The 20,291-nt window shown below is 44.2% G+C and overlaps 2 protein-coding genes across 3 annotated transcripts in view; one reads left to right on the top strand and one right to left on the bottom strand.

The window, feature by feature from the left end:
- Window positions 1–6,317, bottom strand: part of rbm18 (RNA binding motif protein 18) — a 33,610-nt gene extending 27,293 nt beyond the window's left edge. Inside the window, exons 1-2 of the mRNA XM_083657485.1 lie at window positions 6,158–6,317; window positions 5,682–5,792 (exon numbers count right to left, since the gene is read on the bottom strand). Of these exons, the coding sequence (XP_083513611.1) occupies window positions 5,682–5,785 (104 nt within the window). The 5' untranslated portion in view covers window positions 5,786–5,792; window positions 6,158–6,317. The remainder of the gene's footprint in view (window positions 1–5,681; window positions 5,793–6,157) is intronic.
- Window positions 6,318–6,548: 231 nt separating this feature from the next.
- mrrf (mitochondrial ribosome recycling factor) overlaps window positions 6,549–20,291 on the top strand; it is a 29,157-nt gene continuing 15,414 nt past the window's right edge. Inside the window, exons 1-4 of one of the 2 annotated variants that reach the window (XM_083657903.1) lie at window positions 6,549–6,612; window positions 8,911–9,087; window positions 10,869–11,045; window positions 13,938–14,090. In XM_083657903.1, the coding sequence (XP_083514029.1) occupies window positions 8,913–9,087; window positions 10,869–11,045; window positions 13,938–14,090 (505 nt within the window). In that variant the 5' untranslated portion in view covers window positions 6,549–6,612; window positions 8,911–8,912. Of the gene's footprint in view, window positions 6,790–8,910; window positions 9,088–10,868; window positions 11,046–13,937; window positions 14,091–20,291 lie in introns of both variants that reach the window. The other variant, XM_083657902.1, reaches the window with a different exon arrangement.

Genomic DNA, 20,291 nt, shown 5'->3' with positions numbered 1-20,291 from the left:
TATAGTGAAAATAAAAAGTGCTCTGAGGATGCATTACCGACCAGAGGAGGCGCTATAGTGCAGCAACCAGGAGGACACATACCCTCATTCCGGCTTCCCACCCGCAGACACAGCCAATCGTGCCTGTATGGACGCCCCGACCTAGCCGGAGGTAACACGGGGGCGCGAACCTGCGACCCTCGTGTTGGTAGGCAGGGAATCTACCGCTACACTACCTGCCTGGACGCCCAAGGTTGGGAACTGCTTACTAGGGCTGCTTACTGCTGCCCTCGACCAAAGATGTTCTTAGTCGACTAAATAGTTCAAGCGATTAATCGAGCGATTAGTCGTCACACGTCCTTACTTCCAACTAATAGAGGGTAGAGCTGTCACTTTTCCCCCAAAATAAAGTTTGAATGAACTTTAATTGCTCGCAAAATGTTCGAATATATTCAAAGTTAATTGGTTAATTAAAAAAAAAAAAAAATCAGGCCAGGCCAGGCCACTGGGCATCGGCCCGACGTGCCCGATTATGCAGTCCGCGCCTGCCGGTTACATCGTATAAATATATATAATATAATATAAAATATTAAAAGAATATGAAAATAAAATAAAAATTTTGGTCATAAATATATGACCAAAATAACAGCTGTTATTCCAGCCTGATGAAGACCCTGTGTGGTTGAAACGCGCGTAGCGTTTTGTTTGCCCGTGTACCCCTTTGAAGATATATTCTGTTTGTAACACTGCTGTGTACACGAATATATTACTTCGGGATTAAATACTACTTTTCTAAAACATTTGGTGGAATAAATGATGTCAATCTGTTAATTTGACATGTTGAAAGACGTGTGTGACCTTCACTGATCTGTCCTCATAATCAGCACCTTGCGTTTGGGGTGTGTGCGTTCCTCCGTCCTTCAAACTTGACTTCCACTGAGCAGTGAGAGAGAGAGCCTGCCCTGGAGTGGACCAGTGAGGACAAACACAGGCAGCGCTGCCTTCACTGCCCGGGCGGGACTCGGGAGCTAATTAATCTTCCCAATCAGCACCAGGGGCCACGGGCATTTCTCTGCTTTTTCCCCGCGTCCTGTGAAGCAGCAGGCTATTTAAAGAGAAGCAGAGCAGAGCCGAGCAGAGAGGGGAAGGAAACGCCTGTCTAGACGCCCACCAGAGCTGCAGAGCATACATTCTCCAGGAGCCCCCACAGGCACACAAACACACCCCTTACCCCCATTACCTAGCTCCTCCCCCTGTATGCAGGGGTGCTCTCACACACACACACTCAGCCACCCAGACACACACACACACACACCCAGACACACACACGTCACACACACACACACACACACACACACACACACGTCACACACACACACACCCAGACACACACACGTCTCACACACACACACACACACGTCACAATCACCCACCCAGACACACACGTCACACACACCCCCAGACACACGTGTGTCACACACACACACACACACACACACATCTCACACACACACGCACACACACACACACACACACACACACACACACACACACACACACGTCACACACACAGCCAGACACACACACACACACACACACACACACACACACCCCTCACTTTATGCAGACGCAAGGATGCTTGCATGCATGTTCATATGATGTTGTTTATAACAGGGGTTTTCCAGGTGGGGCTCCAAACCTGACATTAGTTATTGCATAAGTTATCAAATGGAGATCATAGATCATAGAAATAGCCCAAATGTGTGTGATTTGGTTGTAGAGATTCAGAGATACAGGTCGTTTGGGGGAATGTTTTCCCCGCCGTCCCAGAGTCAGAAACAAATCAATGCGTTCAGACACACACACACCCACACCTTTTCTCTGCATTAGTAGCTCAACAGCTAAATCAGGCTAAAGGCTCAATTGTTGAGTTGCAATGAATCAAACAACATAATCATGATGAGGGGGGGGGGGGGGGGGGAGGCCCACAGTCTCAGATTTTGAAAACCCCCGGTCTATATATGAGACACAGCCACACACCTCACTGTGTGTAAACCATACTTCTCCACTAACTGTCCCCCATACACTCAAACATGGTGGAGTACTTGTTTACGCACACACACACACACACACACACACACACACACACACACACACACACACACACACACACACACACACACACACACACACACACACACACACACACACACACACACACACACACACACACACCTCCAGGTTGACAGAGAGAGAGTAAACAGGGCAGGTGAGTGAGGAATGATGGCTGCCCCTCAGCAGAGCAGGTCTCTACGCCTCGCTGCCTCTCTTTCACACACCCAGCCCAGTCTGCTCAGTCTCAGCCTCGCACACACACACAGACACACACAGCACACACACACACACACACACTCTCACACACACACACACACACACACACACACACACACACACACACACATACACACACACACACTCTCACACACTCACACACACACACACACACACACACACACACACACACACTCACACACACACACACACACACACACACACACACGTGCGCACACACACACACACACAGACACTCACTCACTCACTCACTCACTCACACTCACACTCACACTAACACACACACACACCCACAGACACACACACGCACGCACGCAAACACACACACTCACTCACTCACTCACACACACACACACACACACACACACACACACACACACACACACACTCTCATACACTCTCACTCTCTCTCTCTCTCACACACACACACACACACACACACACACACACCCACGTTAATCAATCCTTCATGTACACACAATGCACTGCCTCTGTATGTGGCAGAGTCTATAAGGTTTAGAACAGAGACTTCCTCAGAGTCTATAAGGTTTAGAACAGAGACTTCCTCAGAGTCTATAAGGTTTAGAACAGGGACTTCCTCAGAGTCTATAAGGTTTAGAACAGGGACTTCCTCACAGCCGCCTCAAATCAAACACTTGTCGCTGCTCAAATCAAACACTAAGCTCGTTCTTCATTCACTTTGCTGGGTCACATGTGAGTCTGGACATTTGTAGCTTTTGGTGAAATATAGTTTTCGAGGTTGTATTCTGATCACTTTCAATGTTTCAAATCGGGACTGGATTGTAGACGACTGATCACTATTTCAAGGGCACAGTTAGCACTAGGGCTGTGAATCTTCACTGGCCTCACGATTCGATTCGATTACGATTCAGAGGGCTACGATTCGATTCGATTACGATTATCGATGCATCTCGATGCATCTTAAATCGATGCATCACTTTTTTCCGCAATACATGATTTATTTTTCCCACTATATTTTTTCTCACTGTGTGGCTACTTTTAAAATAAAAGTGCATTTGGAATTGCATTGTATTATGATCCATAATTAAAATAAACAACTGCATGTACTTCCATTATATTTTATTTTATTATTATTATTATTATTTTTTTTTAAATAATCGATTTTTGACATTTGTGAATCGATGCAGAATCGTACACGTCCGCATCGTGATGCATCTTATAATCGATTATTTTTGACACCCCTAGTTATAGGGCTGTGAATCTTCGCTGGCCTCACGATTCGATTCGATTACGATTCAGAGGGCTACGATTCGATTACGATTATCGATGCATCTCGATGCATCTTAAATCGATGCATCACTTTTTTTCCCCAATACATGATTTATTTTTTCTCACTTTCTTTTTTCTCACTGTGTGGCTACTTTTAAAATAAAAGTGCATTTGGAATTGCATTGTATTATGATCCATAATTAAAATAAACAACTGCATGTACTTCCATTATATTTTTATTTGATTATTAAAAAAAGAAAAAAAAAACGATTTTTGACATTTGTGAATCGATCGCGATGCATCTTATAATCGATTATTTTTGACACCCTTAGTTACCACACTAACACAGTAACCTTGTTTGAGATGAGCACGTCCTGCCTAGTTTCGACCAGCGACTTGCGTGGTCCGTTGCATGATGGTTAGAAAAGATGGCGGACTTGCTCGTCTGCGTGAGCCACGGGACTCTCGTGAGACCGGGGCGGGCGCAGATTCGGAGCGAGGCGCCGCAGTTTTGCTCCACACCAACTGCACCCGACTCCACAGCTCAGAGGATGAGGAGAAACGCATCGAGCTGAGCGCTCACTGGTTCAACACAGCACACGTGTGTATCTCACGCCCACAGTGAAATGAAGAAACTTCCATTTTAGATCTATTCCCAAGCTGTCACTCCATATTTTCCAAAAATACCACATGTAATGCCCACATTAAAATAGGGCTGCCTGCAACCAATGATTATTTTCATTATCGATTAATCTGTCGATTATTTTCTTGATTAATCGATTAGTTGTTTGTTTGGTCTATAAAATGTCAGAAAATGGTGAAAAAAATGGCGATCAGTGTTTCCCAAAGCCCAAGATGCATCCTCTAATGTCTTGTTTTTAAGTGCCGTTAAACAGAACTGAAGAAGAAGAAAAAGAGCAATGAGTTTGTTCAGCTTCTTGATGCCTCGCCTGACTGCACTCGGCTGCTCTTGCCTGCTTTCCAGGCAAGCCAGAAGTGATCATAAAAACAAGCCTCTCACTGGCAAAATTCACATCATGCAGATGAGTTGATCACATTGTCTTCACATTTAGGGGTGGCCAAAATGGCCCTGAAATATCACGGTATTTCAGAGCATTTCTGCGATAAACAATATTCTTGATGATATGACAAAATATTAATATAAATTAATATAAAATTGCCACAAAATAAGTGCTATAGTTTTATATTACATTACGTAACAGTTTGCCTTCAAATAGTCAAAATGCCTTCAAATATTACCTTGGTTTGTTGCACATGCTCTTTTGTAACCAAACCACTTCCACACTACTGAAGCCACTCCCCTTTTTGGAATTAACTCCTCCTCCATCATGGAGGCGCTTTCAGCCATGCTTGTTGTTGCTGTGCCTAACCGTACATCACACCGTACACAGCGTAACAGTGTGACATCATTACATCAACAAGTCAGAATATTGCCATTATTATCACAATATGAATTTTTGATGACATGAACATGAATTGTAACGTTATATCGATAACAATACGATATGACACACCCATACTTCATATTGACAGATTTTCACATAAAAATAGTCTCCTTCCCTGTTTACTCCCTGATCATGATGCAACAAGTTCAAATTTTTTGATCCAACGCTATTTTTGATGTGACAAAATATCGCCGCAACAAGCTGTAAAGATTTACACAAAAGCTTCTTCAGCGCTACCCAGAAGGAAATAAGAGTGATAATTGACAATACTGATGGGTTTTGGGGCCCACAGAGAGTTCTTACTTTACACGCTAAACGTTTGTTTAGCTTCTTATCTAGTGGCATGCTATTTCAAAACGTTTAGTCAAGTGACACATGGGCAGCTGACTTACAGCATCTCTTTTTTACCAATGGCCCCACACTCATAAATAATGTTAGAGTTTGTTGAGCCCAAACAATAGCAGTGGAATAGTAAGGACGAAGATGGATGGATCAACAACAATCAATGACGTGCAAGCCTCAGAGTCAGACACAGAGAGAGAGAGAGAGAGAGAGAGACACACACACACCTGTCTAGGGAGAATACGATAAAGGTACTGACTGAGGCTGGCAGGGGGGGACTTAACTACTCACTCTGTGATTTTGGCATCGATGTTGCCTATCCATAAGCGGTTTCCATCGTGGGTACTCTCTGATATGATGGAGGCATTTTCCACCGTCTCTGCTGCAGACGACATGGGTCCTCTGAGGGAAGGACAGAGACGTACATGTCAGAGGTATTTGGATTGTTTTCACTTAAACCTACAGGAAGTAACGTTAGCCCTAGAACGTCATATTTAGATGGAGCAAATTCAACATTCAAGATTCACTTTAATAGCCACAGTAATGTACACTGTGAGTCATTATAGTATTATTATGTACCGTGGTCAATGTGATTTCTATAATTCTATAATGCAGTAAAATGCTGACGTTTGTCATCTCCCTCAAAATGTAATCAAGATGGTAAGGTTAGCTTGCTGTTAGCTAGCTAGCTAATCAACTGTCTCACATATCTGTCCACTAGTTAGCTGCGAGCTAACGTTACCGCCTGCTGCAACGGTCACTTTTACCTCTTCCTTGTCCCGTAAAACGTCTCCCTGATAGCAAACTGTTCACCTAACGCAACGGATTCCTACTTTCGGGAAGATTCGGTCATATCAAACGTATTCCTGGTCATTTCGAGGCGATATTCTTCCCACAAAATCCACTTTTAGCTCCTAGCTCGCTCAGAGATCCCTGTCGTTTGACAACAAAGGCGCAGGCTGATGACGTACGTCGTGTAACGTCAGGGAATCGAGAGGCGCACTCGATTTGTTATCCTTCTCCGCTCGTGTAGGTTTTCTCCGTGGTTTTCTCCGGTATCCGTGCCCAACTCCGCTCACTCGGGCCATCGTGTGAAACATTTCAAACAAACCCTCTGACCCTCTCCCTCGACTCGTCGTAGCTTGATGATGACGACACACATACATAGCATGTTTTCCTCTGCCATGCTTGTGTAAGTGCGACGTTTGGAGTAATTCAAACGGTATGTTTCCCCAGATTGTAGCTGAATTGATGTTAGTAGCTATGTGACTGTGATTTATATCGGGTTTTGATCGTGGTTTTGGGCAAAAAGGGGAAAGAAAGACCTGCTACATGCATGCTACCCCACAACCACATCGACCTTCATACACACAGCCGCCTGTCTGATACAGCATCATAGGTGACCAGTCAAATCTACTAACCTACTATCATCACATGTATTTGTACATATACCGTAATATCTATAATCTGCTACCAGCTGCCTTGTCTTTATAACTTTGCTTTCCACATGTAAAATGAATTGGCGTTTGTTTAACCAGCTGCCCAGACATTTCTGTAGGTGTAACTTTTAGTATGTTGGCAAGATTTTTAACTTTTTTTTTTAATGATTTGATGAAGTAGCACCGAGGCGGAGCCAGTCAGAGCATTATCAGATATTCTTGCTGTATTCTTTTCTGTTAGTCAAGAAAGAGACACCATGATGCGGGCTTACTGTACTCAGCTGGCTCCTGCCTGCCAGTAGGAAGAGAGGCGTGTCAGCAGCTGCTGCTCGCTCTCTCTCTCTGTCTGGAATAAGCAGGATACAGTATTCACCTGAAGAACACCTGTGCTGCACTGTTTCTGCCTGACTTCCTCTGTAAAGAGTTCCATCACCAGCCCTCATCCAGCCTCTCTGCTCCCCTCGGCCAGCGTACGCCTGTCTGTCATATCAGATCAGCTCGTCAGGAAACCTGTCTGCCTGTTTGGGTTTTTATTGGAGGTGGCTCTCACTCTAACCTAAATATTACCATTGGAATATGTGTGGGGTCCTGTTAATATCAATAGGTAATGTTTTGAATGGGTCGTTGGCACCAGGCAGGTGCTGGGGGTGGGAATTCTGTCTGCTCTTAAAACAGTATTTTCATGCATGCATACATACCCATAAAATAAACGTATATGTCATTATGCAATAGAGTAGACTTCTCGTTATTTTCCGGCAATAATCATTTGCTTTTCTAAATCAAATCAGACCAGGATCATTTTGGACATTTTCTTTACAGAAATGCCTAGAAGGAGCAAGAAAACCTGGGATATCACTTAGCTAGCTTCAAATTGGATTTGTTTTCAATGCCGAGCTCAAATTATGCCCTGGTTTTCTCTCATGAAGTTTCTTCAACCTGCAAATAATTGCTTAGTGCATTTGGTGCAGCTTGCAGATGGCTGCTGCTTTGTGAGCGGGCGTGTCTGTCTGTAGTGTTAACACAGCTGTATGCTGTGGGCCACAGAGTGTTAATGCACACCAGACAATAGAGACTACAGCATGCCATTCAGGCTGCAACACACTGGCAGGCAGCCGTTCAGAACCACTGACTGTGAAAGACCAGGGGGGGTTCTGTCTGTGGGTTTAGTTGTCTCTGAGTGTGTGTGTGTGTGTGTGTGTGTGTGTGTGTGTGTGTGTGTACATGCGTCCGTGTGTGTGTACATGCGTCCGTGTGCGATACGGTTCAGTGACACATGTTCACGGTTGAGACGGGATTTGCGAGGTGGGAGGCGGCTTAGTCCATAGAAAAGAAGTCGCTGGTCTCCTGTTGTGAATTTTCCAAATGGGAGTTTCCCCTCTAGGAATGCCTCAACGCGTGTGTGGGTTCGTGAATGTAGAGTCACTTTTAGGGTCTATATAGCTTTTGTGTGTGTGTGTGTGTGTGTGTGTGCGCACGCGTGTGTGTGTTTGAATGTACTTTTTTGTAGTGTTGATTTGCTTAGGCTATTCGAAATATAAAATTGATCAAATTGAAATGGATCAAACACAGAAGGTTCGGGGACAAGCCGTAGGGCTCACATCGGGCTCGGGCCTGAACATGTAGGGCCCGGGCCGGGCTAAGGCCTATAGATTTGAGGCCCGTGGCATGCAGGGCTCTACAAGTCTAATCTTATTGCTGTCAATAGAGAAGTAGTAGGCCTAGGCCTACCTCCTACTGGTTGATGTGGGCTATTGCTTCATTTTGATTCATATTGTTGACGTTGGTGGTTTCATGAACAGATTGGTGCAGAATTTGTCATCTTAGTTAAAATTGGAGAAGTAGTCGGTAATGCAACATAAAGGATGCCAACTGCTGTAAAACACCACAGAAGAAGAAGTAGGGAGAAGAGGACAAGGGGAGTTAAGGGGGAAAGGTTGTTTATCTGCGCTCGATTTCGAGGGGTATAAAAATACATTTTAATTGACTCAATTCTTTCCCACCTGGATGCCTCTGTGTCTGTATCTGTGTCCCTCCGCTGATATCTCAAGTTTTCACTTTATACTCTCTCTTCTCTTTCACAGTTATGGCCATGAGTCTCGTGGGCCTGCTGCGGCCTGTGCTGTGGCAGTCCCTGGTGCGACTGGCCAGGTCTCCTGTAGCGCCCCCTGCCAGGGCCAGTGCGCCACTTCTTCTGTGCCACCACACCCCTCACTTCCCTGCCGCCTGCACCAGGCTCTATGCCACCAAGAAGGCAAAAGGTCAGTACAGTGAGAGTGTGGAGCCGGAGAAGTAACTTCTTGTGTCCTGTCTCTTTTATGAGTACTTTACAGTAGGGAAATAGTTTGTCAGAATTGATTGATTGATTGAAAAGTTTATTTCTATAGAGACAGATACATAAACATAGAGCATTCACAGGAAACAGTCTTTGTTATATATCCTGACATTTATAGCCTAAGCTAGTTTGCAATGTTTGTCCCTAGATGTTATAAGGCAAATATAAAAACAGGGTACAGAATACAGACTATAGAATACAGCTGTTAGGTTACACAAAATATTAAACATAAAACAAATATGCATCTGTTATGTACAGTATACAAGATATGTAGTAAATATACATTAGTGTGGGTAATGTAATACATTAATAACATCAAGGAAAGCAACATAAGATTAGCAACTTAAAATGAGGAGTTTTATCCACACTCACACCCATCCACTCTCACACTTAGTCAATTACACTGGCAACATCCATCTATCCTACATACACACACACGGCACACACACACACACACACACACACACACACACACACACACACACACACACACACACACACACACACACACACACTGTGTAGAAACAATAAGAAAAAGTTATGGGGAAAGCCTAGGGAGAACCTGTCATTTGCAGTTGTGGCCTAAAGGTTAGAGAAGCGAGCTTGTGACCAGAAGGTCGTCGGTTCAATCACCGGGACCGGCAGGATAAATCTGGGTGGGGAAAGTGAAAAGGCAGCGCTTGCCCCTCGCTCGTTACCACCACTGAGGTGCCCTTGAGCAAGGCCCTTAACGCCCAACTGCTCCAGTGGAGCTGATCAGTGGCCAGCAAAAGTGACATCCAATCAGCTTTAAGCAGGATTCTATCCAAGCACCTGTACACTTAAGCCCCATGCACCTGACAGCAGAGATGCTCACCAGTCATTTTTTTGCAAGTCCAAGTGATACGGTTCAGTGACACATGTTCACGGTTGAGACGGGATTTGCGAGGTGGGAGGCGGCTTAGTCCATAGAAAAGAAGTCGCTGGTCTCCTGTTGTGAATTTTCCAAATGGGAGTTTCCCCTCTAGGAATGCCTCAACGCGTGTGTGGGTTCGTGAATGTAGAGTCACTTTTAGGGTCTATATAGCTTTTGTGTGTGTGTGTGTGTGTGTGTGTGCGCACGCGTGTGTGTGTTTGAATGTACTTTTTTGTAGTGTTGATTTGCTTAGGCTATTCGAAATATAAAATTGATCAAATTGAAATGGATCAAACACAGAAGGTTCGGGGACAAGCCGTAGGGCTCACATCGGGCTCGGGCCTGAACATGTAGGGCCCGGGCCGGGCTAAGGCCTATAGATTTGAGGCCCGTGGCATGCAGGGCTCTACAAGTCTAATCTTATTGCTGTCAATAGAGAAGTAGTAGGCCTAGGCCTACCTCCTACTGGTTGATGTGGGCTATTGCTTCATTTTGATTCATATTGTTGACGTTGGTGGTTTCATGAACAGATTGGTGCAGAATTTGTCATCTTAGTTAAAATTGGAGAAGTAGTCGGTAATGCAACATAAAGGATGCCAACTGCTGTAAAACACCACAGAAGAAGAAGTAGGGAGAAGAGGACAAGGGGAGTTAAGGGGGAAAGGTTGTTTATCTGCGCTCGATTTCGAGGGGTATAAAAATACATTTTAATTGACTCAATTCTTTCCCACCTGGATGCCTCTGTGTCTGTATCTGTGTCCCTCCGCTGATATCTCAAGTTTTCACTTTATACTCTCTCTTCTCTTTCACAGTTATGGCCATGAGTCTCGTGGGCCTGCTGCGGCCTGTGCTGTGGCAGTCCCTGGTGCGACTGGCCAGGTCTCCTGTAGCGCCCCCTGCCAGGGCCAGTGCGCCACTTCTTCTGTGCCACCACACCCCTCACTTCCCTGCCGCCTGCACCAGGCTCTATGCCACCAAGAAGGCAAAAGGTCAGTACAGTGAGAGTGTGGAGCCGGAGAAGTAACTTCTTGTGTCCTGTCTCTTTTATGAGTACTTTACAGTAGGGAAATAGTTTGTCAGAATTGATTGATTGATTGAAAAGTTTATTTCTATAGAGACAGATACATAAACATAGAGCATTCACAGGAAACAGTCTTTGTTATATATCCTGACATTTATAGCCTAAGCTAGTTTGCAATGTTTGTCCCTAGATGTTATAAGGCAAATATAAAAACAGGGTACAGAATACAGACTATAGAATACAGCTGTTAGGTTACACAAAATATTAAACATAAAACAAATATGCATCTGTTATGTACAGTATACAAGATATGTAGTAAATATACATTAGTGTGGGTAATGTAATACATTAATAACATCAAGGAAAGCAACATAAGATTAGCAACTTAAAATGAGGAGTTTTATCCACACTCACACCCATCCACTCTCACACTTAGTCAATTACACTGGCAACATCCATCTATCCTACATACACACACACGGCACACACACACACACACACACACACACACACACACACACACACACACACACACACACACACACACACTGTGTAGAAACAATAAGAAAAAGTTATGGGGAAAGCCTAGGGAGAACCTGTCATTTGCAGTTGTGGCCTAAAGGTTAGAGAAGCGAGCTTGTGACCAGAAGGTCGTCGGTTCAATCACCGGGACCGGCAGGATAAATCTGGGTGGGGAAAGTGAAAAGGCAGCGCTTGCCCCTCGCTCGTTACCACCACTGAGGTGCCCTTGAGCAAGGCCCTTAACGCCCAACTGCTCCAGTGGAGCTGATCAGTGGCCAGCAAAAGTGACATCCAATCAGCTTTAAGCAGGATTCTATCCAAGCACCTGTACACTTAAGCCCCATGCACCTGACAGCAGAGATGCTCACCAGTCATTTTTTTGCAAGTCCAAGTGAAGTCTCAAGTCTTTGAGCTCGACTCCAAGTCAAGTCTGGAAGTCTTTGAGCTAATAGACCAAGTCAAATCTCAAGTATCTTATGGATGAGCGTTCTATCATCTGCTGCATGCCATCCACTCTGCTTAGAACACTGCCTAGCTAAAACTGAGGAATTCAAAGCATGTACTGTATTATCCTCACTCCTTTATCTATTAGCATACAGTATCAGCAATGATTAGCTGACATTATTATTAGTAGCATGTTAATATAGACACAAATAAAGATTGTTCACAAGTCTCAAATCTCAAGTAGTCCACGTCATTTCAAACATAATGTCAGACGGATTCTAATGTATATAATTTAGAGTAGTAACATGACTAGAACTGTGATCATTTGCTATGATTATTATGAAGATCAGTTACAGATGGATAAAATAGCCTAGTAGATAGATTGACTGCGAGGATATGAAGCGCACGGCTGTGTTTACAAGACCATTATGCACCATTACGCACAGGTGACAGGTATGTTACAATCATTCTAAACGTCTTTTCAGCGGCTGAGATTGACATTAAGCTGTAGGAACATAAAACACATTTTTTAGACGACATTTTATTTTGATCACAAATTCCTCCTGCACTCCGTCGTCCGGTTTAAAGCAGCAGCAGCTCGTTGCGCTTTGCGCCTAGTATCTCCCCAGCCGTGCATTGTTATTCATTAATTATTCATGACAATTTGGCAGCGCTCCAAAAGACACAACTGGCTACGTTCAGTGCAGCATTTTTCAATATTAACGTTACTGTGTCACCAAGTCAGGTCTCCACAGCATTCAAGTAAGTGAGTCTCACAGCATGGTACATTTTCGGGACAAACAGGACAGGATTCGGGATCCCGGGACAAGTGCTCCTAAACCATGAGTGTCCTAGATTTTTATATATACATATATATATATATATATATATATATACATACATACATACATACATACATACATACATACTAGGGATGTCACGATATTTCGTCGCACGATATATCGTGATATCGAAACGTCACGGTATCGATATCGTCAGAAAAAAATTATATTGTAAAAAAAAAAAAAAAAAATGCTCCTGAATAATAATAGAACAAATTTAGCAGAATCAACACGCATGAGTGGGGGGTAGACTACTACTGGCATGGCAAAACAGCTCAAGGGGTACATAAGATTACGGTACATAAGTTTAGGGACCATTGAGCATGAGTTATTTAAGAAATAGATTGTATACTTTATTTTTCTTTCACCATGCAACAAACATTTAGTTTGTGACAGTGTGACACATTCTATTGCAAGAGAAGCATTATCTTCCATGTTGTTTTCTAGTTATTATAATAACAATTTCCAAAAACAGCAATTGTTTTGTATTTTGTGTATTTCAAATGAAAGACTATTTTTCCAGTATTTTCCCAGGGCTCCCTTGAAAAGAGGTTTCGATTTCAACGGGACTCACATGGTTAAATAAATGATAAATAAATACATAAAAATTATTTACTTTTGTTAAAAAAAATATTGTTAAAATATCGTATCGTATCGTTATCGTGAACCCGATATCGTGTATCGTATCGTATCGTGAAATTAGTGTATCGTGACAGTGACACCCCTAATACATACAGTACATACATGTACATACATACATACATACATACATACATACAGTACATACATACATACATACATACATATATATATTTGTTTTTTTCTGACCAGGGTCCAGCAAGCAGGCAGGATAAGACCTTTCATCACTCACTCCATCTCCCTGGTTCCTCTTACACTTTCACAGTAAATGCAACCAAATGAAAGTGGAAAAAATAGAGCAGAGGCTTAATTGTGGATTACTTAAATCTGGTTATCAGTATTGATATGAGGTTTGCCTTTCTTTCTTTCTTTCTTCCTTCCCTCCCTCTTCGTCCCTCCTAACGTAACACCAGCCAAGGGAAAGGGCCAGTCGGCTAAGGTGAACATCAACTCTGCTCTGGTGGAAGACATCATCAGTCTGGTGGAAGTGAAGGAGGACATGACAGCTGTTCTCAACTCCCTCAAAGACGACTTCACACGCAGCCTCAGCATCCGAACATCACCAGGTAGCTACTACACATCTGTTCAGTCTTCCTGTGTTCTCTCTCTCTCTCTCTCTCTCTCTCTCTCTCTCTCTCTCCGTCTCTTGTTTTCTCTCTCTCCCTCTCCATTTCGTTTCTCTTTGACTGTTTCTCAAACTCTGGGGCCTCACTTTCAGTAACAACTAAAAAATGCTCTCAAGTTAACTCAACTCATGTTGCTTTAGATATCATCATGGTTCACATAATTATGCTAGTCTACTCTACATAGCTATACAATTATTTCTTTATTTTATCGCTTCTTATATACATATTTATAGCGGTCACTCTACATCACACTCACTGTATATAATCTAAATAGCAGCTAACTTGCTTTATATACCTTTGATCGCTGTCCTTGTTTGTTCAGTTTAGCTTGCATGCATGTACCAGATTTTCATCCGCCATTTATTTTCCCATAGACATTTCGTAGAATGCGTATAAAAATTGTTTTACTGGTTCAAACCAAACGGTACAGATATATTTAGAAACAGGAGAGATCGCATAACATTTCACTTGGACCAAAATGTTGAAAAAAATGCAGGTTTAAAGAAAATATTTTTTCAATGTTGTTTTTTTAAGTTTTGGTCCGAGTAAAATGTTCTATGGTCTCTCCCGATTATAGCGTTAGCTGAACCGTTTGTTTTGAAGAAGTACAACTATTTTATAAGCATTTTACGAAATGTCTATGGGAAAATAAATGGCGGATGAAAATCTCTGGTACAGTGCTGAATAGGGGTGTCACAATATATCGTCCCACGAAATTTCGCGATAGTAAAACGTCACGATATGTATCGTTGAGATGAAATCTCATATCGCAAATTTTTTTTTTTTTTTTTTTTTTTTTTTTTTTTTTTTTCAAAAAATAGACTAAGAAACGTCTTTGTTTGTTGAAGTTCAATGTGTGGAAAGTAGTTCAGTTGAACAAGTCTCTGAAGAGACACATGAGAAGTTATACAGGAGAGAAACCATTCAATTGAGTTTCTGGCAAAACTGTTTACTTGACAGGAAAAACTGAAGATGCATAAAAAATAGATTAAGAAAAGTCTTGTTGTTTGAGTTTGAAGAAAAACTGAAGATGCATAATGAGAATTTATACTGCTGAGAAACCTTTTAGTTCAAAGTAAATCTAAGTGACGGTGTAACTCATTCTATTTCAAGATAAGCCTTATCTCCAATCTCATGTTTTTTCTAGTTGTTATTGTAATAACAATTTCCCACAACAGCATGTTTTGTATTTGTGCATTTCAAATAAAATACTACTTTTCCAGTCATATATTGTCATTATTCAAGTTTAAAAAAATATTGTTAAAATCGTATCGTATCGTATCGTTATCGTGAACCCAGTATCGTGATACGTATCGTATCGTGAACTGAGTGTATCGTGACACCCCTAGTGCTGAAGCAGGAAGCGACGTTTCACTTTGCCTCTCTATAAAAGTGATTGTGATTCGGATCGTGTGATCAGCAGTGCACCAATTCTCACATTGTTCGCAAACTCTACATTTTACGGGGAAAGTGAAGACGTCTTAGGCCATGTTCACATTACAGGCAAATCCGATTTGCTGCTAAAGTCATTAATCATCATTATCTTGATTGGTTTCCCAAATCTGATTTGGGAGTGTGTCCGCACTGCCACAAATCTGATTCTCAAGTCGGATCTGTGTGTCCAGACCTAAACAGCCTATCTGCATGGGTTGCTATGGTAACAACGTGGGCGTGCGTCAGTAAATACGTACGTTGGTGACATGGTTTTCCTGCGCAGAAGCATTTGATGACGACGAGTTGTGAGTGATGTTCAAATCAGATTTGGTGGATCTGCGCGTCCGCACTCAAGTCACATCAGTCGAAAGCAGATTGGAAACTACCTCCATATGTGGTTTGGGACAAGTGACACAAATCAGACTTGGAGCGTCCAGACTCATAAAACCAATCTGGATAAAGTCATTAATAGGTCACAAATCAGATTTGGCCTCCTAGTTTGAACATGGCCTTATTGTTTAGCATGTGGTAAATGGCCTGCATTTATATAGCGCTTTTATCCAAAGCGCTTTACAATCAGTAGGTAGTCTACATTCACCCATTCATACACCGATGGCGGCAGGCTGCCACGCAGGGTGCCTATACACCATCGGGAGCAAGGAGGGTTAAGTGTCTTGCCCAAGGACACAACGACAGCAGCTGGGAGGGAGCGGGGATCGAACCGCCAACCCTTGCGTCATTGGCCGACCCGCTCTACCTCCTGAGCTAAAGCCGCCCCGCATGTGCTAACTACATGTTGACATGAGGCCATTACTTTGGTGTCTCTTCTCTCTCGTGTGTCACTTCTTTGCACTGAAGCACATTTTCACTTTTGGATCAAAGTCTGTGAGTCTCCCTCTTTGTTTTGCATCTACCTGACAAAGTGCCCTGGGGGAGGGGGGGGGCTCAGAGTGAGGAGAGACCTCTGCGACCTCACCTTGACCTCTGCTTGACCTCTGTTTCCTCAACTACATCCAGGTCGTGACCCCTCGCCCTCTGGGCTGTAAGCATTTGGAGCCGGGCTCAGGGGAGTCAGGAGGGGGAGGGGAGGGAGGGAGGGCGGGGTTAAGAGGAGGCAGTGAGTTGGATGGTGCACGAAGAGAAAAGAAAAAAGTGCACTTTCTGTGGGATTGGATTAGCATCTGAAGCCGTTTCGTTTTACACACGACTAGAAATACTGCACGCTTCACGCGCTCATTTGTAGCGTGCTTCGTTGCAACTGTGCGTGCCCCGACTCCGCCTTCTTCTAGTATACAGGAAGTAGACAACAGAAGCAAAACGCAAACTTGACTTGTATCACTCACTGGCCCCCAGATGTTTTTCACACATTCCTCGCACTGTTTTCTCCATTCATTCATTCATTCATTCATTCATTCATTCATTCATTCATTCATTCATTCATTCATTCATCTGCCCGTTTCTCCTCCTGTGTTGATTCCATGTTCCTTCCCAGGTTCTTCCCTCGCTGCCTTCATCCGTTCCTTCAGCCATTTCTCGCTCTCTCCATTCACCTCCAGTCATCTTCAATCCCATCTGTTCCTCCCTTCATCCCTCCATGACTTATCCTTCTTGTGTTTTCCAACAATTCCCGACTTTATGATTCCGCCATTTTCAATCTCTGTCTCCTACTGTTCAACTTAAAGGGCGTAATTTTGTCAACGTCTGTTAAAGGTAGACAAGTAAACTGTACTGTCCATTTTGTGAACACAATATGCCTCATACACATGTAGGTAAGACCCTTAGTCTGTTGTAAGTGTGATCTCTCTAAATATGTTTTTAAGACAGCTAAATCTCAACTACATCTATGATGCTGACCAATCACGGACCTCATTTGCGTACACATCATCTCGCCTGCCTCCTCTCTCTCTCTCTCTCTCTCTCTCTCTCTCTCTCTCTCTCTCTCTCTCTCTCTGTCTCTCTCTCTCTCTGTCTATCTCTCTCTGTCTGTCTCTCTCTCTCTGTCTCTCTCTCTGTCTCTGTCTCTCTCTCTCTCTCTCTCACACTGTTACAAATGCTCCACGTCGAGCACGATCCGTCGGCTGACATTCAAGGCCTATACGGGCCTCTGGGTCCGGCTGGGTTCCTAGCCGCTTCTGGACGGCACTTCTCTGATGACATCATCACCGATGACATCACAATGCTGCCTGCCGGGGGTGCCTGCGACATCACGACAGATGTGATGTCCTTGCCAATGATGCCATGGTTGAATATGACATCATCACCGACGACACCACAATGGGATGTGAGACGAGTTATGACATCACCAGTGCTGTCAGATCCCCAGACTGGGACGGCCATAAGTAGGACCAGTTCAATAGTCCCATGTAAGATAGTGATCCTGGAGGTGAAGCCTATGGCAGTCTCCCGAGTACCACAGGTCTGCGCGTCTGATCCCGGACGAGATGCGGGTAGTTACCCCGACAGACACGCCTGCGACATCGCGAGCTGAGACATCTGATCCAGGTTTATTATACCTGACTGATCCTGTACCAGACTCTGGGCTCTTCGTCGCCCAGAACCCTGAAGGCGCACCACCAGACTCCGGGTCCTTCAAGCCCGGACAAGAATCTAACCCAGATTCTGGGTCCTTCGCCCCGGAACTCTACAACCCTGCGTCATCTGGCCTGCCTCCTCTCTCCATCCATCTCTCACTCCCTGCCTCCTGCCTGCTGCCTTCCTACAGACCTTCATCTGGCCTGCCTCCTCTCTCCATCCATCTCTCTCTCTGCCTCCTGCCTTCCTACAGACCTTCATCTGGCCTGCCTCCTCTCTCCATCCATCTCTCGCTCCCTGCCTGCTGCCTGCTGCCTTCCTACAGACCTTCATCTGGCCTGCCTCCTCTCTCCATCCATCTCTCTCTCTGCCTCCTGCCTTCCTACAGACCTTCATCTGGCCTGCCTCCTCTCTTCATCCATCTCTTGCTCCCTGCCTCCTGCCTTCCTACAGACCTTCATCTGGCCTGCCTCCTCTCTCCATCCATCTCTCTCTCTGCCTCCTGCCTTCCTACAGACCTTCATCTGGCCTGCCTCCTCTCTCCATCCATCTCTCCCTCCCTGCCTGCTGCCTGCTGCCTTCCTACAGACCTTCATCTGGCCTGCCTCCTCTCTCCATCCATCTCTCACTCCCTGCCTGCTGCCTCCTGCCTTCCTACAGACCTTCATCTGGCCTGCCTCCTCTCTCCATCCATCTCTCACTCCCTGCCTGCTGCCTGCTGCCTTCCTACAGACCTTCAGCCCCCTCTCTTCTCTTCTCTTCTCTTCTTTTCTCTTCTCTTCTCTTCTCTTCTCTTCTCTTCTCTTCTCTTCTCTTCTCTTCTCTTCTCTTCTCCTCTCTCTCTTCTCTTCTGTCCAGCTGCACAGTAATCCAGGGAGGCAGCAGGACTTAGAGCTGACAGCAGAGATGAGATGCTGGAATGGAATGACCTCAGTTCTCTGTGTGTGTGTGTGTGTGTGTGTGTGTGTGTGTGTGTGTGTGTGTGTGTGTGTGTGTGTGTGTGTGTGTGTGTGTGTGTGTGTGTGTGTGTGTGTGTGTGTGTGTGTGTGTGTGTGTGTGTGTGTGTGTGTGTGTGTGTGTGTGTGTGTTCCATGATCGTCTCATCTGGCTCTCATTATGTGTGTGTGTCTGCGTTTGTGTGTGTATGTGCAATTGTACTGTATGTCTGTCTGTGTGTGTGTGTGTGTGCATTTGTTTGTGTGTGGCAAAAGCATAGCAGAAAGCCGCCTTCGCAAATGGTAGAGAGCTATGCAGAGAAAAGGGATCCATATTGTGATCCATTCGCTTGGTCTGGCCAGACACACACACACATGCTCCCCTGCTCTACAGCTGCTCTCCCATTGGAGCGACTGTTTCAGTCGCTGCCCGATGTCCACTCCCGGCTTATTACAAACTCTGTCATTGGCTCCGACCATGTCAATCAGAGCGGCTCCCTCCTCTCTGTGTGTCACTGTAAATAGTGCCCTGCCGCCTCAGTGAAAACAACAACGCTAACTAGCTAGCAAGCTAACGGCAGAAACCTACACGCTAGCTCGTTGTTACACGCTGAAAACGGCAAATTGGATTGTTGGAAACTATTTTCCACGGGCACTGCCGCTAAGCGCCGCCCATCGCAATCCCACTATGGAGACCTGCGGCGCCAGACTCCTCGGACGGAAGGGAGAGGAGGCTGGCCAGCGAGACTAGTCATGAGCTAATCACCGCTCACCTGTTCATTACAACTCTGTGATGAGTGACTGATCTACAGGACCATCATTAGATGATTCTAACTATAAATATCAACACTTGTTTTTCACTGCACAAAAGAGCAGTTCAAACAAAATATGCATAATGCATACCAACATCATCAAAAGCATGTGCAGGACGAGCAGAGAAACCCTGAGGAGCTTATGGAATGTCTCCCTTAATAACAATCACACAGCATGAATGAAACCCAGAGAAGAGTTCAGAAAGAACAAAACAATATGAACAAATCAATAGGTAAAGTAGTGCTGTGAAATGAATAGGGAGACAAGTAGAAAATAAATAAAATAATATTAAGAGAAACCGAAAAGAAAAGGAAAAGCACCATGAAGGAATAAAATATAAGTAATTATACCAGAAAAGACTGAAGGGGTTCATTCAAAAATTGGCTCCTCTAAAATGAAGCAGAGCGTTTTAGAAGCTCTTAAGGTA

This window comes from Poromitra crassiceps, assembly GCF_964638095.1.
Source record: "Poromitra crassiceps genome assembly, chromosome: 21".
In the NCBI taxonomy this organism is placed as follows: Eukaryota; Metazoa; Chordata; class Actinopteri; order Beryciformes; family Melamphaidae; genus Poromitra; species Poromitra crassiceps.
The sequence above is the reverse complement of the archived record's forward strand: the minus strand, read 5'-3'. Positions and strand labels throughout refer to the sequence as shown.